We start from the raw sequence: 27,842 nt of genomic DNA on the forward strand, positions 1-27,842 counted from the left end.
TTAGGAGAGGCACCAACCCCACGTTTCCACTGCACATTGCTCTAGTGGGGACACTCCTCAGTGATCCCACTCCTGCTGCAAGTGTCTGCCTGGGCCCTGAGCATCTCTGAGGCACTCTTTGACCTCTAAGTGGAGGCAGCCATGCCTCCCCAGCTCTTACATTCTACAAGCCCACAAAGCTAGCACCGCAGAGACACCACCAAAACTTGTAGTTTGTACCTTAAGAGTGGTAGCTACAGCCACACTTGGGCCCACATGAACCCACAGGTGGAGTGACTGAGGTGTGCTGTGCAGGCTTGTTAGCAGCGGAGAATTGATGTAGCTGAGCAGAGAACCCTGTTGTCCCACAGGCACCTTGGTTCCATCTTTCGAAACCATTCAACCCTCAAGGCTCTGGCACTCTGGGCCTGTGATGGATATGGAAGCTTCAGAGATCTCCAAAATGTCATTCAGGTTATTCTCCCATTGTCTTGATGAATAACATCTGACTTTCTTTTAACCATACTAACATCTGTATCATTTTGGGGACACACCTTGATTTCCTGTCTTAAACAAACTTTTATTCTTTACATGGCCAGTCTGAGAATTTTCCAGATTGTCACATTCTACTTCCCTTTTGCTTGCAAATTCCATCTTTTTAAAAAGAGTTATTTTATTTATTTGAAAGAGAGTTACAGAGAGAGATAGAGACAGAGAGAGAGGTCTTCCATCTGCTGGTTCACTCCCCAGATGGCCGCAATGGCCGGAGCTGTGCCGATCCGAAGCCAGGAGCCTCCTCTGGGTCTCCCACATGGGTGCAGGTGCCCAAGGACCCGGGCCATTTTCAACTGCCTTTCCAGGCCATAGCAGAGAGCTGGATCTGAAGAGGAGCAGCCAGGACTAGAATCTGCGCCTATATGGGATGCTGGAGCTCCAGGCCAGGGCATTAACCCACTGTGCCACAGCACCGGACCCGCAAATTCCATCTTTAAATCTCCTTCCTCTTCCTGTATTTTACCATAAGCAGTTAAGAGAAGCCATGCAGCATCTTGCATGCTTTCCAGCTTAGAGATTTCTCCCACTAAATATTATAGTTCATTGCTCTCAAGTTTTATCTTCCACAGAGTCCTAGAACATAGACATAACTCAACCAAGTTATTAGTCAATTTATAATAAGCATAACCTCTCCTCCAGTTTCTGATCCTTGTTCTTCATTTCCATCTGAGAGCCCATCAAAATGGCCATTGCTGTACGTATTCTACCAACACCCTGTTCGTGTTCTTTTAAATAATCTCTAAGAAGAATCAGACTGCCCCTATAGTTCTCCTCTCCTGAACCCTCGTCACTATTGCCTTTAATGTTCCATTCACAGCAATCTAGGCTTTTTGGAGCATTTACCTCAAAACTGCTCCAGTCTCTACCCATTACTCAATTCCAAAGCTAATTCTATATTTCTAGGTATTTGTTATAATGGCAGCCTATTTCTCTGGTACCAGTTTCTGTCTTAGTCCATTTGTGTCGCTGTAACAGAATATATGATACCAGGTAATTTATGAAGAACATAAATTTCTCACAGCTTTGGAGCTGGGACATCCAAAACAAAGCAGGTTTGATTGTCTAGTGAAGACTGCTTTCTGCTTTCAAGATGGCATCTTGTTGCTGCATCCTCCAGGGTGGTGTGGGGGGTGGGCAGAATATTACATCTTCATAAGGCAGAAGGGCAAGCTAGCCAAACTCTATGTGAAGCCTCTTTTATAAAGGTATTCATCCCATTCAAGTGGGCCCTTATGGCCCCACCTCTTACTATCACCACATTGGCCATTAAGACTCAACATCTGAATTTTGGAGGGGAAATATTTCTTTCTTTTCACCAGATTTATTTATTTACTTGAAAATCACAATTAGAGAGAGGAGAGGAGAGAGAGAGAGAGAGAGAGAGAGAGAGAGAGAGAGAGAGAATCTTTCATTCGCTGGTTCATTCCCTAAATGGCTGCAATAGCCGGGGCTAGACCGAAGCCAGGATCCAAGAGCTTCATCTGGTTCTCTCACATGATTGGCAAGGGCTCAAGCACTTGGGCCATCTTCCACTGCTTTTCCCAAGCCAGTATCAGGGAGCTGGACTGGAAGTGAAGCAGCCTTGACATGAACCAGTGCCCATATGGGATTCCAGTGCCTCCAGTGTTGGCTTAACCCCCTCAGTGACTACTCTAGCCCCTGGCAGGGACACATTTCAAACGATACTAAGGCCGCTGCCAATTATTTATCTAATGAAGGATAGCGTTTACTTGGAAAATTCAATGTGGCTGAGAATCGAAAAACACATTCTGTCCCGTTTGGGACTTTCTTTGTAGTTACTGTTGAAGTTGAGAATGTTTGCTGCTCTTGGGAGTATCATCAAACAGAACAAGGAAACCACAACGGGGAGGCCTCACTTAGAAAAGACAGAAAGCCAAGATAGCTACCCTTCCCCCCCGGCTAAACTCATTCCTGCTGAGAAGAAACAGTTCATCTCTCCAGCTTATGAAAAGTTTGCTCTGGTTGCCAATTCATAAAACAAGGAACAGAGGGTGGCTTCTTAAAGCTTTAAAGACAGACACCTGAGTGAAATCAAAAGGATCCCTATTTTACACAGCAGAAAGTAACCTGGTACTCCAAGAAACATTGTAGTCAAATAAAAATAAACAAATGAATAATCTTTAAAGTTTTGATAACACCAGAGGATAACAAAGGAGTAAAGAATGAGTAGAATTCTAAAAGAAGGGGCAACCCAAACCTCGCCTACACTAATATACATCCAGAAACTTCATCACACACAGATGACTCAGGATTCTGGGAATACACACACACACACACACACATAAATAGGGTCTTAAAATTCATGGAAAATGCAGATTCTGAAAAAAACTGTGCATGTATTTCAAAATATTTTGCACAAAAGTAAACTTTTTAATTCCGTTTTCTACGAACTTTTTAAATTACCCTTGTGTGTGTGTGTGTACACATGTGCACATGTGTGTATCTTCTAGAATAAGTGACTTATTTAAGAGTTTGGGTCTCAAAGGCTTTTCCCGACATGCATAAAAAGTACATGCAGTTGAAAGATCAACAAAGGAAAAAGATTACTTGCTAACGAAAGTCATTGTCAGGTGAGGGGTATATGGGAACTCTTTGTATTAATATCTCTCAAATTTTGTTTCATGCATTTAAAACTATTTTGAAGTAAAGTGTTTTGAAAAAGATATGTCAACATAACAAATCCACAAGTGAACACAGACAAAACTTTGAAAACATTTGCCAAAATTCTTAAGATTCTGTCCAGAGACTGTTTCCTAAGTCACTGCCCCATTTTAAAACCCAATAAGGCAGAAGATTTGATAGCTGTTGGATGGCCTACCTCATATATCGCTATGTTGGAGTTTTCATAGGTAGCTGGAGTTAGGCTCCCCGAAGAAAAGGAGAGCCTCGGAGACCTCCCACTTTGAACCTCTGAGATGAACTGGAAGCTGACACTGGCACGACTTCCTCTCTGTAATAGAATTAAGAATGAAAGGCTGTGAACAAAATGCTCATCATTTAGGACAGAACATTGAGCTGTGGTACAGATACTGTACTAACATCTCTTCTTGTTTTTTTTTTTTCTTTTCATTGCTAAGAGAGTAACAATACAAGTTGATCTCTGTAAAATAGGACACTGACTAATTTTCTCTATATTTTATGACTCTTTTTTTTTTTCATTTCAAGGTTAGTACTTCATTTTACCTCCATTTATGACCCAAAAAAAAAGGTAAAGGTTTGCAGGTGCTTCTATCTCCTAACAAGGATTAGAACCATACATATGAGAGGGGCAAAAAACAATGTCACAGTTATAATTTAATTTGGAACCTTCATTTTATAGATAAGAAACTGAGATAAAAAATGGGTGAAATCAGTTTCCCAATCTGTTTCATTCAGCTAGTCGATTCCTTTGTTACAAGAAGCATTGTCCATAAAAATCTAACATTTTAAAAAAAATCAATAGCAGAACTAGGACAGAAGCCCACACTCCTGATTCTCAGAACCGGCTCTTTTTGTTATATCACTCTGAGTGGCATCCTTCTCTGTGCAAATAAGATCAATGATAGAGGGTGAGTATTGTTGCAGAACAGGTTGACACACTGCTTGGGATATCCACATTTCTGATCCAGCTTCCTGCTAATGGATCTGGGAGGCAGCAAATGGTGCCCAAGTACCTGGGTTCCTTCCACCCGCATGGGAGACCTGAATGGAGTGCCTGGCTCCTGGCTTCAGCCTGGCCTAGCCCTGGCTGTTATAAGCATTTGAGGAGTAAAACAGAAGATGGGAAGATATCACTTTCTCTTTGTCTCTCATTCCTTCTCTGTCACTGTGCCTTTTAAATAAAGAAAGTAAATCATTTTAAAAAAAATTAACTGAGGACATATCCCAAAATGTGGTTCCAAGATGGTGGAGTAGAGAGGGCACTTACTGCTCTAGCCCAGGAGAAGATAGTTTAAAAAAAGTGTAGAGAGTGTAGTCTCAGGGAAGAGTTAGGGAGAAAATGACAGAGGGAACTCTACTGAAATAAGAGGGACAAAGTGTACCTACATCGAGGGTGTGGACGCTCACAGCTTGGGACTCCAACAGCTGAGAGACTAGGCACCAGCACTGAAAGTGAGGTAATACCAGACCTCAGCAGCCCAAACCACTGGCAAAAAAAGCTGCAGGAAAGAGTCTAGAGGGAACCCGGATTGGAGCCCCATGGGGAATAGTGTACCTACTAAACTAGAGGAGAAAAAAAAGTAGAAGATGGACACATTTCTCTCTTCCTGATCACTTTACAATGGAATCTTAACAAGCCAACAGAAGGGGAATCATTTTTGACATATGAAACAGCTGCGCCAGCTCATGTCTGTGTCCAGCAACCAGCCGAGTGAAGACTCCTGACTCTGGTGGGAAGAACAGGGGGCTAGGATCTTGTGACTGTGTGAGGCTTCTGTACTGGGACTGTGAAAAAAAAACTGAGGGTGTGTAGGAGGACTCATGGTGTGGCTGAGACTTTGGGCAGTCACAGTGGGAGACTCCACATGCTTAGGGTGCCCTGGTTACCTGGTAAGAGACATTGCAGGGGAATCTGAGCTTATACTGGGGACTGCACAGATCCTTTGTGTGGTCCTTGGGACAGAGTGGATGAATGTAATACTCACTGTGGCTAGCACTCAGACAATAGTCTCTATTGAGGAGAGGAACTCGCTGAGAATAAACTTCCCTTCTGATTTAAAAAAAAAAAAAAGGAGAAAGAAGATTTGCCACACCAAATCTGGGTGTGTCACCTTAGGCATGCCCTTAACGATGAAGAGCTGAACAGAGCTCCCTGAACACACCCACTACAAGCATTTAGATATTCACTGAAACCAGACATTCCACTTATCTAAGAGTCATAGTACAAAGATAAAAGCCGACACAACAAAAAAAAAAAAAAAGAAAAGAAAACAATAAGAAACCAACTAGGATCTCCACAAATGCTGAACAACAAATACACCAATTCAAGAAACAAGAATAAGGAAGACAACATGATTCCCCCAAAAGAACATAACACTTCAATACTAGATTGTGAAGATGATGCGATGGAAGAAATACAAGAAATAGAATTGAAAAAATTGATCATAAAATTACATAGAATTAATCAGAAGCAAATGCATGAACTACTGAAATCCATAAAGAACATGAAAGAAAATTTCTCCCATGAAATCGAGATCTTAAAGAGAAATCAAAATGAAATGAAGAATTCAATAGAACAGTGGAGAGCTTTAACAACAGAATAGGTAAAACAGAAGAAAGAATATTGGACATAGAAGACAAAGCACAGGAAATTATACAGTCAAACCAAAGACAACAAGAGGAAATTAGAAATCTAAAAAACAATGTTAAGAATCTATAGGATACTATAAAACAAACCAACATATGGGTTGTAGGAGTTCCTGAGGCATGGAAAGAGAGGAAGGATTAGATGGCCTTTTTAGTGAAATAGCAACAGAAAACTTCCCTAATTTGGAGAAAGAAAGGGACATCCAAGTACAGGAAGCACATAGAATTCCTAATAGAAATGACCAGAAAAGTTCTTTGCCACAACACATTGTAATCAAACTCACCACAGTAAAACATAAAGAGAAGATTCTAAAATATGCATGAGAGAAATGCCATATTACTTTCAAAGGATCTCCAATTAGACTCACAGCAGACTTCTCATCAGAAACCCTACAGGCTAGGAGAGAATGGTGAGATAGAGTTCAAGTATTAAGAGAAAAAAACTGCCAATCTAGAATATTATGCCCTGTAAAGCTCTCATTTATGAATGAAGGTGAAATAAAGACCTTCCATAACAAACAGAAATTGAAAGAATTTGTCACTACTCGTCCAGCCATACAAAAGATGCTAGAAACATGGTCATCACTATGAAAGAAGGTAAAGGAAGAAAATCTCTCAGTAAAAGTTCAAAGGAAACTCAAAGTAAAAATAGGAATATTTTTGGAAAAATGGCAGGAGAAAGTCATTACTTATCAACGGTAGACTTGAATGTAAATGGTTTCAACTCTCCAGTTAAAAGACACAGAATGGCTGAATGGATTAAAAAACAAAACTCATCTATTTGCTGCCTGCATGATCCTGAATGAATAGTGGGTCATAGAAGAAATCAAAAGAGAAATCAAAAAATTTCTGGAAACAAATGAAGATGACAACACAACATATCAAAACTTATGGGGGGCCGACACTGTGGCACAATGGGTTAAAGTCCTGGCCCGAGGCACCATCACCCCCTATGAACACCAATTCTAGTCCTGACTGCTCCTCTTCTGATCCAGTTCCCTGTTATGGCCTGGTAAAGCAGGAGAAGATGGCCCAAGTCCTTGGGCCCCTACACCTGTGTGGGAGACCCATCTGAAGCTCCTGGCTCCTGGCTTCAGATTGGCACAGCTCCGGCCATTGCAGCCATTTGGGGAGTAAACCAGCAGATGGAAGACCTCTCTCTCTGTCTTTACCTCTCTCTGTAACTCTGTCCTTCAAATAAATAAATAAATCTTTAAAAAAATGCTTATGGAATACAGCAAAAGCAGGGTTAAGAAGAAAGCTTATAGCAATAGGTGCCTACATCAAGAAATTGGAAAGGCACCAAATAAATGAGCTATCAATGTATCTCAAGTATCTACAAGAACATCTGCAAACCAAACCCAAAACTAGTAGGAGAAAAGAAATAATTAAAATTAGAGAAGACATTATGGAGATACCTCAAAAATCTGAATATAGACCTACCATATGACCCAGCCATCCCACTCCTGGGAAATTACTCAAGGAAATGAAATCAGTAAACAAAATGTATCTCTACCCCCATGTTTATTGCAGCTCAGCTCACAATAGCTAAGACATGGAATCAACCTAAATGCCCATCAACCGAACTGGATAAAGAAATTAAGGGATATGTAATATGTATAGTATGGAATATTACACAATGGTAAAAAGAAATCAATCATTTGCAACAAAATGGATGAATCTGGAAAACATCATACTTAGTGAAATAAGCCAGTACCAAAGGAAAAAATACCATATTTTCTCTCTGATCTGTGATAACTAATAGAGCACCTAAAATGAAATCTGTAGAAGTGAAATTGACACTTTGAGAATGGATGACTTGAGATGCCTTTGTCTTTACTGTCGAGGAACATTTTCATTTTCTTTGTTCTTTCATCTTTTTTCTTCAATCTATTGTTGAACTCTTTAATTAACATAGAGTTAATCATATGTGTAGAAAGTAAATTGAAAAAATATCTCAGCAAAAGATAAGCGTGGGAATAAGAGAGAGAGGAGGATGTTTGTAACTGTAAAGCTGTATACTTCTGCATACATTCCTATGGACTTACTCCAAATCCCATTAAACTTGGTGGTAAAAATGCCATCCTAATTGTTAGTGATCATATTAAGTGTTAAACTGAACATATCGATAGAATTAAGTGTTAAAGAGATCATATGAAGTGTCTGGCAATAATAATAGATAGAATTAAAAAGGAGAGAATTTCCAACATGGGAAGCAATCCACACAGCAGACTCACAGAATCACAATCGTTTTCATTAACATTCTGCCCTCAGAATCAGCCCTTAAGTCTTCCTTTTCTTGCTGAAAGGCCAGTGAGAGCATTTCAGGCATGAAAAGACAAAACACTGTGGCAAAAAATCTTCTACATGAAGGATCTCTGTGAGTGAGACACCAGTGGAAAGAAGTGGCCATAAAAGAAGAATGTACTTTTCTCTAAAGGGAGGAGAGAACTTCCACTTGGCTTATGGCTTTGTCCAAATACTGACAGAGTGTGTGGACTCAAAAGGCTTCCATAGCCCAGGCAGCCGATGTCAAGAGCCTCGGGTGGTCATTGATATCATGCATAAGAGTGTTAATTGTTAAGTTAACAACAAGAGTTACTATGCACTAACTCCCCATGCAGGACCTCTGTCCTCAATGAGTTGTACTGAGAGTTAACTGTAAAACCAGTTCTCAAGCAGTTTTGTGTGTGTGTGTGTGTGTGTGTACAAATTGTTGAAATCTTTACTTATTCCTAAATCCTTACTATATTCCTAAAGTTGTACTTATGAAATTTGCATTCCTTAAAAAATAAAAAGATGATAGCAAATAGTCTGGTGGTTAAGTATGGCAAATTCTCAATTCCACAATCTGCTAACTTTATAAGTCTGGTAAGAGATGTCCAGAAACTAATGGTATGGTCGAGAGACAAGGGAAAGAATTATATGCAATCTGTGTTAACCTTTAAAATTGAATTTCTGTATCTTCAACTGAACCAGTATACTTTATTTCACATGAAGACATAATAAATCAATAGGTTCCTCATATCCTTCTCTGTATCTCTAAATGTGCCTTTCTTAGAATTACAGCAATTCAGAGCTAGCAATTACATTTGGTATCATCTAGGCCAGCAGCCACCCCCAACTCCAACACCCTCATTTTATTAGGAGGAAATAGAAAAGAGGATATATGGGCTGGAATAAGAATCTTGGTATAATATGTCAGATTCCTGTGCTCTTTCTACTATATTATGCTTTATTTCACTATTGATTACCAATAAATTAATCATAAGTACTTTCCAACACTATGTCTTTAATGGTCTTTGATCAACTGAAGGCCATTAGTTAACTTAAAAACTGAATTAAGCTCCTTCTTCCAAGACTATCACAGTCAGGGGTGGACATTCTGGCACAGTGGATTAATCTGCTACCTGCAATGCCAGCATTCCCTGCTGGAGTGCCAGTTGAACTCCCAGCTACTTTGTTTCCAATCCAGCTTCTTACTAATGTGTAGCAGAAGATGGCCCAAGTGCTTGGGTCCCTGCCACCCATATGGGAGACCTGGATGGAGTTCTTCGCTCCTGGCTTTCGACTGGCCCCAGCCCTGGATATTGCAGCCATTTGAGGAGTGAACTAGCAGATGGAAGATATTCATTCTCTCTCTCTCTCTCTCTCTCTCTCTCTCTCTCTCTCTCTCTCTTGCATTTGTGGCACAGTGAGCTAAGCTGCTTGTAGTGCCAGCATCCCACATCGAAGAACTGGTTAAGTCCCAGCTTCTCCACTTCTGATCTAGCTCCCTGCTAATGTGCCTGGGAAATTAGCAGAGGATGTCCCAAGCCCTTGTGCCTCTTCCATCCACAGAGGAGACCAAGAGCAATCTCTAGGCTCCTGCTTTTGGCCCTAGCCAGCCTGGATGTTGCAGCCACTTGGGGAGTGAACCAGTGCACAGGATATTCTCTCTCTCTCTCTCTCTCTCTCTCTCTCTCCTTCAGATAAAAATAAATCAATCTTTTTCAAAAAACTCCCTCCCCCACTATCTTTCCCTCTCTCTGTCACTTTTTCATTCAAATAAATAAATAAACAAATAAAGAATTCTTTTTTACAAAAAAGACTATCACAGTCAATGTTGTGAGGCAATGGTAAATTATACCAGGTGCTGACACTATGAAATCCTAACAGTTCAAGATCCAGATAAGATGTAAAATTTGACTCTTGCATCAATCTATAATCTCCCCAAAAGAGCAAGGTCAGGAAGGAAGCTATTTCCCTTTCATTCTTTATTTTCATATCTCAGTAGGAGCACCTAGATCTATATATTAAGATATAAACTCTCCATGAAAGGCAAATTAGAAAGCAAGAGAATCTGCCAAAAGCCACATATATTTGTACATCAACTTCACTTTCGTCTAAAAACTTCCTTTTCTAACCTGACTTCTCCCAACCTGCCAAATTTTCTAGACTGAATTAATTTTATATTCACCAAGAGTTTCCACTTTCAGACATTCCATTTGGATGGAATTCTTGGCTTGGCTTCTTGACTGATTAGACACAGCCAGCTGCAAGTTTGTGACTACAGAGCAATTAAGGAAAATGTATGCCTCCCCTATGTTTTCCCATCAGAACCCCTGATACAAGCCAAATGCCAAAATGGATCTAGTGGCCAAGAACTATTTTCTTCTAGGGCAATGCCATCCTTTTCCACCTGGGCCAAAATAGTATAAAAAAAAAGTGTGTGTGTGTGTGTGTGTATTTGTATATCAGAGAAAGAGATACAGGGGGAGGGAGAAAAAAAAAACAGTGTTTCCTATAAGGCTATTTGTCCTTGTTACTAGTCATTGTTCTCATTCAAATGAAGAAAAGGGGTAGTGATTGTCTTTTTATTCTCACTATGTCAAAATTCATACACAAGTGAAAAAGAAAATATTATAAGCACTACCCCATTATTTGTGGTGATTTTGTGAGAACTGGCATGTGTTAGTAACTCAAATAAAGTTTGTGCCTCAGTATAAAAGAGAGGAGACATGGATTCAGATCTGACAGGCTTCATGGGACTGTTGCAAGACCTACACAAAGAAAAGACTGACTCAATCCAAAACTGAGCTATATGTATTGTTTTAGTCAAAACAGCAAGATAGGAACTGTCATTTTGCCATAGATACCATCAAGGGAAAGATTTTAAAAATAGAGTTCTTGTTTTTGAGAAAAAACTTTATCATATTTTGATACATTCAGACAATGACTTCTAGTCATCTGCTTTTTTTTACTTTTAACCATTTTTGGATGTAACAAATGTTTGTCACAGAACGAAATACTTTCCTTTTAGTATTGGGTTCTGTATAGGGATTGCTTTGGAGCTTGTATTTCAGCATCTATAGTTCCTTATTGCAGTAGGAAATTTCATACAAGGCATACTGAATGTGGAAGATCCAAATTCCACCACTGTGAGTCCCAGGTTCCTTGGATAGCATCAAAAATGGAAGTGAATGTCAATAATGATTTAATGGCATTAGTATAGAATGCAGTTTTCTGGGCCAGCACTGTAGCATAGTGGGTAAAACTGCCACCTGCAGTGCTGGCATCCCATATGAGCAAAAGTTCAAGTCCTGTCTGCTCCATTTCTGATCCAGCTCTCTGCTATGGCCTGGGAAAGCAGTGGAAGATGGCCCAAGTCCTTGGGCCCCTGCACCCACGTGGGAGACGTGGAGGAAGCTCCTGGCTCCTGGCTTCAGATCAGCTCAGCTCCAGCTGTTGCAGCCATCTGGGGAGTGAACCAGCAGATGGAAGACCTCTCTCTCTCTCTTTCTCTCTGCTTCTGCCTCTCTGTAACTCTTCTTTCAACTCTGTAACTCTGCCATTCAAATAAATAAATAATTATTTTTTAAAAAGGATGCAGCTTTCACTGAGAGTGGTAGTTTTTGCTTTCAACAATACATTTCCAGGAACATGATTAACAAAAAGACCTAATGATTTAAACAAGAGTAAGAGTTGTAAATGAGAATTAAACAGCTGAAAAATTCATTTGACTCCAATTGCATAGGGATTACCATGAAAATGCATTCCTATCCAACCAACTAATTAAATGTGCTTTTCAGTGTCATATTTGGGCAAATGCCCAGTGTGGTCATCAAGATGACAATTTTCAAATCTGGTACATGGGGCAGCAACAGTAAATGACATGTGGGTACAATATGACGTGTTTATATCCTCTCCCTAAAATCTGCCATTGCCCTACTGGAATTTAAAAAGGCTAATGTCTTTATTGTTGCACAATGAGACACACTAACTACCTCTGACAAAACTCTTCTCCATTTATTGTCTTCTCCAAGTTCCTGTTTATGTTGTGTTCTCTGCCTAGGATGCCTATAGGGGCCAAGCAGGTAACATAAATGAGATAGCCTGAGTATAAGAAAATATACAATGATGGAAACTGCATCGAACTTCAAAGAACATGCCTCTTCCCACAAGGGCAATAACTACTCAATTACAACCAATTGCCATGATAAAACCGAAGGTTGACAGATCTCTCGACTTCTAAAGAAACCAGATTTTTTATGTATAATTTCCTAATTTTAAAATTATTGCTATATGAAAGTTATCTGTACCCTCATGTTTATTGCATCTCAATTCACAATACCTAAGATATGGAATCAACCCAGATGTCCATCCAATGATGACTAGTTAAAAAAATTGTTTTCTGTATGCACTATGGAATACTACTCAGCCATTAAAAAGGATAAAATTCTCTCCTTTACAACAAAATGGATGTAACTGGAAACCATTATATTCAGTGAAATAAGCCAGTTCCAAAAAGACAAATACATTATGTTTTCCCTGATCAGAGGTAACTAATAGAGTACCTGAAATGTAATGTATAGGAGTGAAGTTGACATTTTGAGTTTTGATGATTGTTTATAGTCCTTGTCTCAACTGTTGAAGAACAGTGTTCTTTTCTTCTTACTATTTGTCAAACTCTTTACTTAGTGCAGGGTTGATCTTATGAGTGTAATGAAAACTGAAAGTAGATCATTGTAAAAATTAAGAGAGGAAGGAGGAGGAAGGGTGGGACCTTGGGCAGAAGGGAAGGTAGGGTGGGAAGTATCAATATGTTCCTAAATCTGTATATATAAAATACATGAAATTTGCTTACCTTAAATTTTAAAAATATTTAATTCTTGATATCATTTTTGTAACTATGAGGGTCAAACAAAAGTGGTTACCAGTTTGTAACCTGTGACCTACACAAATTACAAGTCTTACTGTATTTCTAGTTTCTTTTGTGCAATAGGGCACCTATTAAGTCTCTGTGTGGTATAATTTGTTTCTCTAAATTGTCTGTAACCACCTTAAAGGGAAGGGCTATATGTCATTTCTCACAAAGCCTCACCCAGGCCTAGGACATAGTAGCAGGCCCTTAATGAAGATGATCACAACACAATCTCAACCTGTGAGAGTTAATTTTATGGTGTTAACTTGACTAAATTGAGGAACACCTAGAAGTGTGGAGAGGTCTAACTGTGGGCGTGTCTGTGAGTGTGTTTCCAAATAAGATTAGCATGTGAGTTTGAGTGGACCAGGTGGGAAGACCCAGCCTCCATGTGAGAAGGCACTATCAAATGGCTAGGGGTCTGGAGAGATGATATACAAATGGAAAATTGATCTCTGGCTCTGAGATCAGGGACAGGGCTGACTCATCTCAGAAGTCAGTTGCTGACCTTTGGACTCCAGGACTTAGACCAGCAGCCCATTTGGTATCACTCAGGCTTTTAGCCTCAAACTGAGAGTTCCATCGTGAGCTTCCCCAGTTCTGAAGCCCTCAGACTTGAACTGACCCATGCCACCAACATCCCAGAGGCTCCAGCTCACAGACGATCTGCTGGGGAACTTCTTGGCTGTCATAAGCATGTAAGCCAGTTTTCCTAAACCTTCCCCCTCTTCATACACCTAAATACATATCCTATTGATTCTGTGTCTCTAGAAAACCCAGATTAGTATACAACCAGAACAGAACTCCTGTTGAAACTCAACTCTCTTTCACTAGTTACTTCATTCACCAAATTTCTGCTAGAAACACCACAAGGTGCTGTGATGCTATGGGGAAGCATTAGAAAAAAATGTACTTCTGTCTTCAAGGAACCAGTACCAAACGGTTGAGTCAAGGTGCGGGCATTTGGCCTGGTGGTAAGTCGTCAGTTACTATGTCTGTGTCTCATGTTGGAATGCCTGGGTTTGATGCCCAGATCCCCCTTCTGACTCTAGATTTCTGACAAGGTACTCCCTGGGAAACAGCTGTAACAGCTCAAGTAGTTGGGTCCCTGTCACTCACTTGGGAGACCAGGATTGATTTCCCAGCTCCCAGCTTTAGCCCCCAATTCCTGGCAGTTGCAGGTACTTGAAGAGCAAGCCAGCTGATGGGAGTACATTCTTTGTCTCTTTCTCTCACTCTCTGTCCCCACCTCAAATAAATATATAATATAAAATCTTAAATTAGCAAGTAAAAAAATGTTGAGTTCCAATACATGGAGAAGGCTGTATGATGTTAAAGCTCAACTTTCTCCCAAGTACACTGCATTCTCTTCCACAACACTATTCTAAGTTAGCATTATCTAATAGAAATGTAATTATGAGCCACATATGTAATTTCAAGTTTTTTACTAGTCAAATTTAAAAGCCTTTTATATATTTTTGGTGGGATGCAAATTAGTACAGCCATTATGGAGAACAGTATGGGAATTCCTCAGAAAACTAAAACTATATCGCCATATGACCCAGCTATCCCACTTCTGGGAATATTTCCAAAAGAAGTAAAATTAGCACATGAAAGAGATACCTGCACTCCCATGTTCATTTCAGCACTATTCACCATAGACAAAATACGGAATCAACCTAGGTGTTCATCAACTGATAAATGGATAAAGGAAATGTGGTATATGTACAGAATAGAATATTACTCAGCCATAACATGGAATGAAATCCTGTTACCTGTGGCTAAATGGATGGAATTGGAGGATATTAGGTTAGGTCAAATAAGACAGGCAGAGAAAGAAAAAATACCACATGTTATCACTCATATATGAAAGCTAGACGAGTTCATCTCATTGGAAAAGACAGTAGAATATTGAATACTAATGGATAGGAATAGTAAGGAGGAGAGAAGTTGGACAACAGTTGTCAAAATACAGTTAGGAAATAAGTTCTAGTGTTCTATAGCACAGTAGAGTGGCTATAGTCTACAACTTATCATATATTTTATTAAGAACTGTGTGAGGGCATTTGATGCAGTGCTTAAGATGCCATTTGGGATGCCCACATTCCATCTTGGAGTGCCTGGGTTCAAGACCTAGCTCTGCTTCCAATTCCAGTTTCCTGATACCATGTATCAGGGGAGGCAGAAGTGGATAACTCAAGTAGTTGGGTCCCTGACAACCCCATGAGGACACGCAGATTTAGTTCCTGGCTCCTGGCTTTGGCGTGGTCCAGTCACCACAGTTGTAGGCATTTGGGGAGTGAATCAACAGATGAAAGATCTCTCTCTCTCTCTCTCTCTCTCTCTCAAAGTAAATCAATATTTTTAAAGATTTATTTATTTATTTGGAAGGCAGAGTTACAGAGAGGAGAGACAGATAAAGAGACTATCTACTATTTCACTCCCCAAATGGCTGCAACAGCCAGAGTTGAGCTGGGCCAAAGCCACAAACCAGGAGCTTCATTCTGGACTCCCACATGGGTGCAGGGGCCCAAGCACTTGGGCCATCCTCCCATGCTTTCCCAGGCACATTAGCAGGAGCTGGATTGGAAGTGGAGCAGCTGGGATTCAAACAGGTGCCCATATAAGATGCCTGGGTCACAGGCAGCAACTTAACCAACTACACCACAATGCTAGCCCCAAATTATATTCTTAACAGACTATAATAGAGGTATGTGAAGTCTCAATCTATAAAGAAATGATAAATGTTTGAGAAAATTAAGATATTAAACGCCCTTGTTTAATCATTACACAGTATATATATATATATATATATATATATATGTATCAAGTTATGATACCAATAATAAATAAAATTAAAAGGAAATAGGTGAAAATGATATTAATAACACACTTTATTTAACCCAATATAACTAAAACCTTATGTTTTGTTATGCAATTAAAATTTTAGTGAGATATTTTACATATTTTATACTATCTTTTTGTAAGATTTATTTATTTAATTTAAATGCAGGGTGACAGAGAGAGGGAAAGACAAAGTGAGCACGCGAGAGAGAGATCTTCCATTCACTGGTTCACTCCCCGAATGTCTGCAACAGCCAGGGTTGAGCCAGCTGAAGCCAAGAGCCAGGAAATCCATCTGGGTCTCCCACTTGGGTAGAAGGGACTTAAGAAGTTGAGGTATCATCTGCTGCTTCCCAGAAGTATTAGCATGGAGCTGGATCAGAAGCAGAGTGTTAGGCTAATCCTCCGCCTGCGGCGCCAGCACTCCAGTTCTAGTCCCGGTCGGGGCGCCGGATTCTGTCCCAGTTGTTCCTCTTCCAGTCCAGCTCTCTGCTGTGGCCCGGAAAGGCAGTGGATGATGGCCCAAGTGCTTGGGCCCTGCGCCTGCATGGGAGACCAGGAGGAAGCACCTGGCTCCTGGCTTCAGATCGGCACAGCGCGAAGGCCATAGCAGCCATTTGGGGGGTGAACCAACGGAAGGAAGACCTTTCTGTCTCTCTCTCACTGTCTAACTCTGCGTGTCAGAAAAAAAAAAAAAAGGAAGAAGAAGAAGCAGTGTTCAGGACTCAAACCAGCACTCTGATGTAGGATAAGGGTGTTCCAGGTGGCAGTTTATCCCACTATGCCACAATGTTATCCCCTATACTGTCTTCTAAAGCCAGTGTGTATTTTACCTTCACAACACATCACAATTCAGACTAGCCACATGTCAAGTGCTCAGCTTGTGGCTTGTGGGTGCCATATTGGATAGTCCAGCAAGAGAAGGGGCTACTCCTTACCTTACTGCCATAGTGGGGATTGATAAATGTTACATCTGCCAAAGTCAGTAGAATCCTGTTGGGTCCTTTAATCAACTGGATTTTATTTATACGACGCCTGAAACAAACATGAAATCAGAGGGTCAAAGCCAGGGTTAATCTGCCCTTAGCCAGCTGTTAAAGAATACACAAGATAACTGGGAGGATAACTATTCATAGATCTTTACCAAAGTACCCACAGCAAAGAGCAGCAGCAACCCGGGTCCTCACAATTTGCGGAGTTACAAAGACCAAATGAGGAAAATGCAAATGCTCTTGAAGAGGCACCAAAGACAGGGGTGAAGGTGTTGCATGGGGCTGGTATCTCAGGCTAATAAGTGGTGATTACACATCAAGGGCATTTTCAAAGCAACACCTCAGAAGACTTTCCAAGAACGCAACACCATTTGTTCTTATGATACTGTATTGATCATAATAATATCCAGACCAAGAAGTATTAATCTCCATTTTATAGACAAAAAACACACTAAGGAAATACAATAAAATAAAATTAAGCGAATTATGTGAGATTCCCTTAGCCTGAGGCAGAGCTGGGACCTAATCCTCAGTCGCTGGCTGTGGGCCCAGGTTTCTGCCCATAAGACCACTTGTCTTGCAAACTTACATCCATGCGTTGCCAAAGCAACAGGTTGAAAAGTAGAAAAATCCAATCAGTTGGTTGCTTTGTCTACATGATTCCAAACAAGTGGGCTGGTTCTTTTTTCTTTTAGTGAATTGGTCTCTTGTCTGAACATTACATAGACACAGTTTAAACGTGATTCTCTCCAAACATGCACATTAATTTGCAGTGAATGTAATTATTTTCCACAAATCAATCACTAGACACATAGAAGTTTTTGATATCTACCCACACAGTCAGGTAGGTCTAACCAGGTAACTTGAGGTCCTGAGAGGAAATCCTGCATTAGTCGGTGCGCTTGCTTTGTTCTATTTTGTCTTGGATCCTCCAATAACTACTTTGTGGCTTTGCTTTCTCTGTAACCCCCAAATGGTCACTCTGTGGAATGTATTAAAACCAACAGCCAGAATAGGAAAAACAAGCACTGAATCAAAACACTTTGTCAAGTTGCTGTTAAGGCAAAGTAGACACAGTCACTGTAGCCTTAAGGACCGGCAACCCAGACAATTTTTCTCAGTGATTCCACTGGTCTGTAAACAGACAATGAATGTGTTTCTAATTGTCTGCCAACAAATATGTCCCTTATCACGGTGGGAGCTCCTGCCCTGCAGAGAAAATTAAAAGAGCCCCATGGTGAATTTTTGGGTAGAGCTCATGAATCTTTTGGCAAAGTAAAGCATCACTCTCTGACTTATCTGTTTCATATGTGTGCCGAATTGTTTTAAAGCAGGCACACCTGTGAAAATAATCATGCTCCAGAATACACTCTGGTGGACTTCCAATCCAGAGACCTGGGGTACAGTGCAGATTCTGTCATCAATTAGCCAGGTACAGGTGACCTTAGATAAATAATTTAACCTCTACATGCCTCAGGGTCTCCTCATCTATCTAGCAAGATAATAGCCCTTGCATTACTCATGGTATAGTTGTTTTGAAAATCAAATGAGATAATGTATGTGAAAGTGCTCTGAAAGGTGTGAAGCACTGTGAGAGTATAAGAGCTCATCATTGTCATTATCATCATTAGTATTACAAAGCATGGGAGAGCTTTACAGAAAAGCAAGGCAATCTGCTCTGGAGGAGTAGGGAGAAAGGAGTTCAAAGAATCCTTTGTTTTGGGGAGGTTGAGTTCTTTGCACATCTCTCTTTCTGAAAAAAAAATTTTAAACAATCAAAACACAGAAAAGGAAGGAACAGAGAGTCACTCTCCTGCAAGTAATCACCATCTATTACAGAAACTCATCAGCTGCTCAGCTCTTCTGATTGCAGCCGTGGTGGGCAGAGAAAGGGATGAAGGCAGCAAAGAGGGGGCATGTTTTGTGCTTTGGTAGCTGAAGAACCAATGACCAAGTCACTCTGGAAAATGATGTGCTTCTCTCCCTCCCTGAGTTTTCTGTGATCACTTGAAGTACCAATTGTCTCAAACTCATTTTCCTCTCCAATCATTTTCCTCTCTAATCATGCACCTCTCCAATTATTTTCCTCTCTGGTCTCCTTTACCTGTCAGCCCACAACTTCCAAACAAACCCTCCTCTTCCTCCGTGTTTTTGTCTTTTTTCTTTTCCTTCCCAAGAATTGCAGGCTGGACTCACTTAACATCCAAAAGACCAGTTCATTCAGTGGGAAAGACCAGCTAGAACTGTCATTTGGTGGGGTTGACAAGTGACATAAGAAGCTGAGTGACTCCATTTGCCACCTTGCCTTGGAATGGTTTTGGCATTGGGTAGACAGAGACTGTTATTCCTCAAATCTTTCTAGAAGGAAAAGCTTTTTGTTGGATGGAATGCATGTTGTTCTTAGCAGGGATATGTCACAGTCACAGAAGTCAAAAGAAAAATGTCTTTTGAACTAATGTCTTTATCAAGTATGTCCTCACAAAGCAAAAGCTGCCTACTATCCACTGTGGCTTTATTGAGTTTCTAACACTGGGGTATCAGCAACTGGTATAGCAGTTAAGATGCTATTTGAGGTGCCCACATCCTGTATCAGAGTGCATGGGTTTGAAACCCAACTGTGCTCCTGATTCCAGCTTCCTGCCAATGTGTACCATGGGAGGCAGCAGAGGATGGTTCAAGGATTGCGTTGCTGCAACCTACGTGGGATTGTGTTGCTGGCCTGACCTAGCCTCAGCTGTTGCAGGTATTCATAAAGTGAACCAGAGGATGGGAACTTTCTCTTTGCATCTCTCTCTCTCTCTCTCTCCCCTTTTCAAATACATAATTTTTAAGGTTTCCAATACTAGAGAGATTGGATAATAATAGTTTTTCTCAGTGTTGCCAATTTATTAAACACTAAGAGTAACCTATGTTATGGTTTCAATCCAGAATTTCACAAACTCATTAAAATATCAGAGCTGGAAGAGCTCTTAAATATTAGATAATCTAATTTTTCTCTGTATAAATGAGAAAATTCTGGCCAAGAGAAGTTTAAGTCACTTGTCCAAGGGCACACAACTATTTAAGCTAGCATTTTTTTTATTGGAACTTGCCAAAAATAGTCCCACCTAATACCCCATCTTCCCATGTCATATTGTATTCAGAACCACCCTTATAGATAGAGATGACAAAGTTGTGGTTTCAAGGTTGAAGGGGTAAAGTGGGAAGGTTGTGATTGATGTCATTTTTTATTTTCCCCAAATTGTTGTAGTATGGAGAAGGTCCAACTGTTAAGATGCAAATATTGTTAGAAATTGGTTTTATGGGGGCTGGCACTGTGGTGTTGCAGGTAAAGCCATCGCCTGCATTGCCAGCATCCCATATGGGTGCCGGTTTGAGTCCCAGCTGCTCCACTTCTGATCCAGCTCCCTACTAATGTGCCTGGGAAAGCAGCGGAGGATGGCCCAAGCCCTTGAGCCCTTGCTCCAATGTGGGACATCTGGAAAAAGCCCCAGTCATTGCGGCCACTTGGAGAGTGAATTAGCAAATGAAAAACTAACCCCCCCCCGCCTCTGCCTTCCAAATAAATAAATAAAACTTTTTAAAAAATTGATTTTATGTTGTCATCTTCAGCTATTTATCCCTGATCTTAAAACAGCTCATTAGATTAGTTGTTCACCTATTCAGGGCTCTGAGGAACGAAGATAAAGATTTGATAATGATGATGCTGATGATAGGATAGTTTTTGTCCAAGGAAGGACAGTAGAAATAGGGAATGTGATACTCTGGACAAATGTTATGAAAGTCAAAATGAGGATCCTGGACTCCCAACAATCAGCAGAAGAGTCCCACGTGCCTGAAAGGGGGTTGAGATGTACCATTGATTGAGCATCTACTATGTGTCAGCTACTGTTCTAGGTGCTTTACTTACTTTAGTTTATTTAATCCCCCCCAAAAATTCTGTGAATTAGTACCATTACTCCCAGAGTTTGGATCCCGGTAAATGGCTACCTAATTTTTGGAATTCATTAAAAGTGTCCCAACTTGAAACGCAATTCACAAAGCAGCAACTAAATTTCAACTTAGGGAATTACTCCAGAATCATGTCCCAGAAATATGTTCCAGCATCTTGCATTTTGCCTACTGATTATGATGTCCGAACCACATCAAAGTACTGGGGTTCAATTCCTGGTTCTGGCTCCTGACTCTACCTTCCTGCTACAGCAGACTCTGGGAAGCAGTAGTGATGGAACAAGTATTTAGGTTCCTGCCATCCAGGTGGGAAACTTGGATTTAGAATCTGGCTCCTGGCCATCGCAGGCATGTGGGAATTGAACCAGTGAATGGAAGTGTTTTGTTTGTTTTCCTCTCTCTCTCTCTCTCTGTTTCCCTGCATCTCAAATAATTTTTTTAATTTATAAAATAAGTGAAATAAGGCAACCTTAATTTAAATGCAATAAATGAAATAAATAATAATATGGAATGTGGCCGGCGCCGCGGCTCACTAGGCTAATCCTCCGCCTTGCGGCGCCGGCACACCGGGTTCTAGTCCTGGTTGGGACGCCGGATTCTGTCCCGGTTGCCCCTCTTCCAGGCCAGCTCTGTGCTGTGGCCAGGGAGTGTAGTGGAGGATGGCCCAAGTACTTGGGCCCTGCACCCCATGGGAGACCAGGAGAAGCACCTGGCTCCTGCCATCGGATCAGCGAGGTGCGCTGGCCGCAGCATGCCAGCCACGGCGGCCATTGGAGGGTGAACCAACGGCAAAGGAAGACCTTTCTCTCTGTCTCTCTCTCTCACTGTCCACTCTGCCTGTCAAAAAAATAAAATAATAATAATAATAATATGGAATGTGAAAAATAAGTAAATAATGGAATAATGTGCCTTTCTATATTAATTTATGAAATTTGATTGTTAACTTATAATATGGACTGACATGACATAGTATATACTTTTATGCAATTTACTTTTATATCATTGTTTTCTGTGTTCTCATTGCACAAGTAAGGTGAGTTTTGTCTCAGTTTGAAATAGTATTGAAAATAAGATTTACTGACCAAACTTCATTTTATATTTACAAAGTGTGCAAGTGACCTAATCATGCCTTATTTCTACCTGTTCTCTTGTAACCTTATTTATTGTGATTCGATAACATACTTGCACATTAGATGAGTATGTATACTTAATCATAGCTCCTAAGCACATGATTATGAATTTATTTGAAGCATTCTGTATAATTCCTGTACATTAAATCAATAAAGCATGCTTCCCAATAAACAATGCATTTAGGTTATGTATACATAATACATAATTGTACATTGTTGAATTTATACATGAATAACATTATTATTACACTAAAAAAAAACTGTTCCAACTCAGTTAACTGCCATATCATTTGGGGGAGAGGATGGTTAGAGGAGACCCTGCCAGGGAAAAAGGAGCACAGATACTGAGTAGACAGGCCCTAAAATACTCTCTCTTTTTTCCCCATTGTGTTGAGAGCCAGATCTACTCACAGACAACAACACTCCTAACACAGCTGAGGAAGTTATTCTTGGCATCATGAAAACACTTCACTCTAAATGGGGCCAGTAGGGATGGTAAATCACTATGGAAAACTGAAAATCAGTGGGTCATGTAATGAGGCAATTGTACTGAAACATGACTTCCTGGAAACCAATATTAACAAGACCATTACAGGCTTGTATTTTGTGTATGCAAAAAGAACAAAAGATGTACCTTATAAAATAAGCAAATCCATTAATAGACAGCAGGGCTATAAGCAAAGCAAGGCAGACCATCATGGCAAAGGCGGGGTCGATGCCTGTGGAGAGCGAGAAGAAGGAAGAATGCCATTATCAGAGAAAGGCAGTAAATAAAGGGCACCACGGAGCGACTCCTCATGCTTTCTGGTGACTCTAAAATCAAGCCACATCTACCTAACCTAATTCCATTTTTCTACAGCACAGTCTGTCTTGTTGACTTTATGGACACAGAAAGCAATTTCACTGTTCTGAAGCAAAACCACTCACCACTCTGACAATAACAAATCACATGAATTAAGGCTGACCGGCGTATTTCTTTGGAGGAAAAAGTCTACGAATGAAAAACTTTGAGTACCTTCATTTCAGTTGGACAGCAATAGAGTTCTTGAGAATAAATATGTTATCTCACCTGTGAAGGGTAAGTATTATGTTGCCTTCATAAAATAAAAGCACTTTTTAATTCACCTAGGCCCACAGACCTGGTAGTTATAAATGAAAAACATAGTACTTGTGCTTCCATGTTGCAAGTCAATCTGGTTTTGATAATTAGTGTTTTCATTGGCATGTGAACTGGCCTCTGTAAAATCTAGATATTTAAATAGACTACTAAGAATTGAGAAGGAAGTATATGTTCATGTGAGTGAAGAGATTGTACATCATGCTAAAGCAATAGAGAAATCAAAGCCCATTTCAATTAGGCGCAGCTGGTTTTGGAAGGGCGTGGTGTACACTGTATAAGAATAATATGGAGGCCGGCGCCCTGGCTTAACAGGCTAATCCTCTGCCTTGCGGCGCCGGCACACTGGGTTCTAGTCCCGGTCGGGGCGCCGGATTCTATCCCGGTTGCCCCTCTTCCAGTCCTGCTCTCTGCTATGGCCCAGGAAGGCAGTGGAGGATGGCCCAAGTCCTTGGGCCCTGCACCTCATGGGAGACCAGGAGAAGCACCTGGCTCCTGACTTCGGATCAGCGCGATGCGCCGGCCACAGCGGCCATTGGAGGGTGAACCAATGGCAAAAAGGAAGACCTTTCTCTCTGTCTCTCTCTCACTATCCACTCTGCCTGTCAAAAAAAAAAAAAAAAAGAAGAAGAATATGGATCCTGCCAAAGGTCCCCTATGTCTCTCAGAGCTTTGACGGTTTCCCTCTTCCACAAGCTACAAGAGTTCCACCAGTCAACCAAACTGCTAGTGCTTACTGGATGCTTACTGCGGCAGGTGGTCGGTGGTGTGGGGACCAGGCATACTAATTACTAGCTATAGTCCCTTTCCAGAAGGAGCAGTGCATTTGGCGGGGGAAGGGGAAACATAATCACTACATAAGACACAATTTAAAATCATTTTCATGCTAAGGGGTGAGATAGACTTTTAATTCAATGGGGGTCCACAGAAAAGGGAGTCTAGATATGGTATTTCTGGAATGGGACCTGATTGGCAGAATTTGGATACATCAAGGGTGGATAGGTGATCTTTCTAGCAGAGGAAACCATCTCAGGTCAAGACCTACAAAAGACCAAGGAGAAGGCTAGTGCTTTCCTCTTATCAGAGTAACCTCTTTGAGGAAGGGTGGGATCCCATTGAAAATGAGTGGTGGGAAAGATTTTAAATTGTGGATGATTATTTAAGCCAAAAAGTACCTCTCACTGTAATTAAAATTAACCAGAGTGACAAGAAATTTATGTTACCTGAACACAAATGACTTCATGAGAATTTCGATACTAAAATACATCTTGCCCCAATGAGGTTTCCTTGTAACCCAAGCCAAGTTAAAAAGACTACCAATGATTTTTCCATTCCTTACCTCCTTGGCAGATCTTTCCTTCAGCAAACCAGCATTTTGCATCTGCTCTAGGGGGCCTGCCACCAGGAAAGTGAATAGGGTTCCCTCTGAACTGTAGCAGCTCTGCGTCCATGTCCACAGTGTAGGTGCTATGGAGTTCCCATTCTTTCCAGTTGGTGTCCAGGATTACATATTCTGAAATTCCATTTCCACTTGAATCTGTCCTTATCAACTGGTTGAATCCATAGAACTGCATGTTTCTGGAATGCTGAACCAGGCTGGCAGCACTAGCCTGTCCATTTTCTTTCATAGCATTATTCATGGCTCGTGCGATAAAGTAGATTGAATTGTAGATGGTTCCAAACAACGGTGAAACCTATTTTTAAAAATTACAATTATCCTGAGCTCTGGTCACCCTAGAGTGATCTCAGTGTATTCCAAGTGTGTGTTCATTATTATGGACTGCATGTCTGAGCTATGAAGACCCAGAGGAAAAAAAATTGTTTCTGAGGACTTGCTTTGTTTCTCCCCTGATTTTTTTCTATTTTTCTCCCCCAGGCCTTCACATCTTTAAATATATCAAATATGGCAATTTTATGAGCAAGCCAAGTCATATACAATATATTTTTATGCTCCTAAACTAAGAAAGTGATTTTGAGTTATAAAGGGCACTAAAAAAAAAACAAAAAAAAAAAACAAATGTTGTATAGACAAAGGGGAGTTCAAAGAAAATTTACCAGGTTAATTACTGGTGCATTATGCATGGGAAAATCATTTTGTTGGCACTTCTACAGCGCAAGGTGTATATGTGGGAAGACTGTAAATAATGTGTCTCTCCAGTCCATATCTGTGTACTTAGTTCAAAATGACTATTTTTCTAGATACATGCGCACCAGAGAATGTGAACACCAGAACCCAGTTTTACACACACACACACACACAGAGAGAGCCATATGTTATATTATGTAGAGAATGTGGGTTTAGATAAAGAAGCCCTATATCCTATTGCTATGAAAAGTGGCAAAGCTTTGGTCAGAAGTCACTACAGAATGGTAAGTCTGCTACAATGAAGAGCATGTCTATGTCTGTTTAATAAATGTGATAAAGGTGATAATATTTGATACTATGCTTGATGTGCTGCTCATTAACTTTATTTTGGGGAAAAAAAGTATGTATCTTTTTTTCCAAAGAAGTAGAGAGGAAGAGCAAATAATCCCTTCATTCTCTGCACACCGACCCCCACCCCCACATACACACATATCCCTGGCCATGGCTTCATGGTTTTCCATAACATTTAACTCTAGGATGGAGTTCAAAAAAGCTATGGTCATGCCATTTTACCAAGCTTTGGGAAAACTGATACTTGGCTACTTTAGTTTTGCCAAGTTCTAGAAAGCTAACCTCCTGTAACAATCTTCATCTGATAGAAATATGACTAAAAATGAATGAATCATTTTGTGTATGTTGGAAATGCAAGTCAAAAATTCAGCGAAGTATAGCAGCTAGCATAGAGCGGGGTGGGGATAGGGGTTCAATTCCAGCTGCACATTAAAGATACCTAAGAAAAGTCACAAATATCAATGTCAAATTCAAGCCAAACCAATAAAATGAGACAACTTAAGTATGAGACCAAAGCTCCCTAGGGATTTGACTATGCATACAGATTTTAAAACCAACAGAACATAAGATGACACACTGGTGTGCAACCTGTTACTAATGCCACAATGTTTGGGCAAGTCATGGAATGCCTCTCTCTGGGTTTCAACTTCTTCATCTATAAAATGAACATCAAGAAAAATCTTAAATGTCTAAAACTTAGACGTCATCTGGTCTAAATGTCTTATTTCATATATAACAAAACTAGACTCAGAGAAGTTAAGTGCGCTGTCAAGTTCACTCACCTAAGAGTAATATCAGGACTAGAATTCAGGTATCTTATTTTTTTAAAGATTTATTTATTTATTTGCAAGGCAGAGGCAGAGAGAAAGAGAGAGAGAGAGAGAGAGGTCTTCCATCTGCTGGTTTACTCCCCAGATGGCCACAATGGCCGGAGCTGAAGCCAGGAGCCAGGAGCTTCCTCTGGGTCTCCCACGAGGGTGCAGGGGCTCAAGGACTTGAGCCATCTTCCACGGCTTTCCCAGGCTATATCAGAGAGCTGGATGGGAAGTGGAGCAGCTGGGACTCGAATCGGTGCCCATATGGGATGCCGGCACTGCAGGTGGAGGCTTTACCCACTACACTACAGCATCGGCCACAAAGTATCTTGTTTCATAGTTTAGCAATTTTGGTTGGAGACGATATTTTCTATGGACTTATTTCTGAACGCCTACAAAAATTCTTAATTCTTGGTACACCCCAAGAACTAAATTTAGCACATAGACACTTTTGTTTGACCTGTATATTGGTTCATCATCTCTCTGACCTCCTAAAACTGGAGTGCCTCAAAGGCTCACTCCGTGGTCCTCTTGTCTATCTACACTTATCTTCTCAGTGATATCTTTTGGTCTCGCTCCTTTGATACCATATCTATGCCCTAACTCTCAGATTTACACTTCCAGCTCTCCTCTTCCATTCCAAAGTCATATAGCCCACAGCCTACTTTGATGCCTCTACTTGGATGTTAAATTTAAACATACTTGAAATTGGTCTCCACCCCAAATCCTGTTCTATCTATAAGCCTTCCTATTTTGTTAACAACTACCCAACTATTTCTGCTGTCCAAGCCAAAAACCTTGCCCCAGATAACAGAGCTAACTACTAGCAGAACTGAAATCAACACTCCAGTCTCCTGCGTTTCATTCCCGTGATCTCCCTTCCTCACTCTGCCTCCACATGCACTCTGTAGAAATAGATCATGGATGGATGCTGTGTCCTGCCATCAAGGGATCCATACTTAGTTGCCTGGCACACACTGAGGTCCCTTTGGAGAATTTCACTAATTCCCCTTCTTACATTCTCAGATGCCCCATTTAGTAGTCTTTAGACTTTCTGCAAGAGCCTGACTCTTTTACAGGGCTTTGGTAAATTATGACAATAAGTAAAGGATGGAAGGTGTAGAATAAAATCAATACTCATTATATATATATATATATATATATATACACATATAATAGAGAAACATGCCCTTGAAAGCAGAGAGAATGGTAGTGTTCTGCTTTGAAAGACACAGAGCCTTCTGGGAAAGAGATTGCGTCCACGTAAAGCCAGAAGCAATGACTTAAACTCTTAAAAACAGCACCCCACCTAGCCTTTGACTGGATTTTTAACTTGCCAGGCTATGCTGCCCTTTTTGTTGTTGGATTAAACCCTGTTGGGGATGACTGGCAGCAACTCCCCAGGATGACTGAAATCTGAAACCTATTTTTTCAGGATTCTCTAGCCTCCACCACATATTATATACAACCTTTCTCTCTCTCTCTCTCTCTCTCTCTCTCTCTCTCTCTCTCTCTCTCTCTCTTTCATTCAC

The 27,842-nt window shown here is 40.6% G+C and overlaps 1 protein-coding gene across 1 annotated transcript in view; it reads right to left on the reverse strand.

Moving 5' to 3' along the window:
- GUCY2F (guanylate cyclase 2F, retinal) overlaps nucleotides 1-27,842 on the reverse strand; it is a 111,062-nt gene that overhangs the window by 64,748 nt on the left and 18,472 nt on the right. The window contains exons 3-6 of the mRNA XM_062183770.1: nucleotides 24,398-24,752; nucleotides 22,576-22,660; nucleotides 16,807-16,903; nucleotides 3,374-3,505 (exon numbers count right to left, since the gene is read on the reverse strand). Of these exons, the coding sequence (XP_062039754.1) occupies nucleotides 3,374-3,505; nucleotides 16,807-16,903; nucleotides 22,576-22,660; nucleotides 24,398-24,752 (669 nt within the window). The remainder of the gene's footprint in view (nucleotides 1-3,373; nucleotides 3,506-16,806; nucleotides 16,904-22,575; nucleotides 22,661-24,397; nucleotides 24,753-27,842) is intronic.

This window comes from Lepus europaeus, chromosome X (genome assembly GCF_033115175.1).
Source record: "Lepus europaeus isolate LE1 chromosome X, mLepTim1.pri, whole genome shotgun sequence".
Classification (NCBI taxonomy): Eukaryota; Metazoa; Chordata; class Mammalia; order Lagomorpha; family Leporidae; genus Lepus; species Lepus europaeus.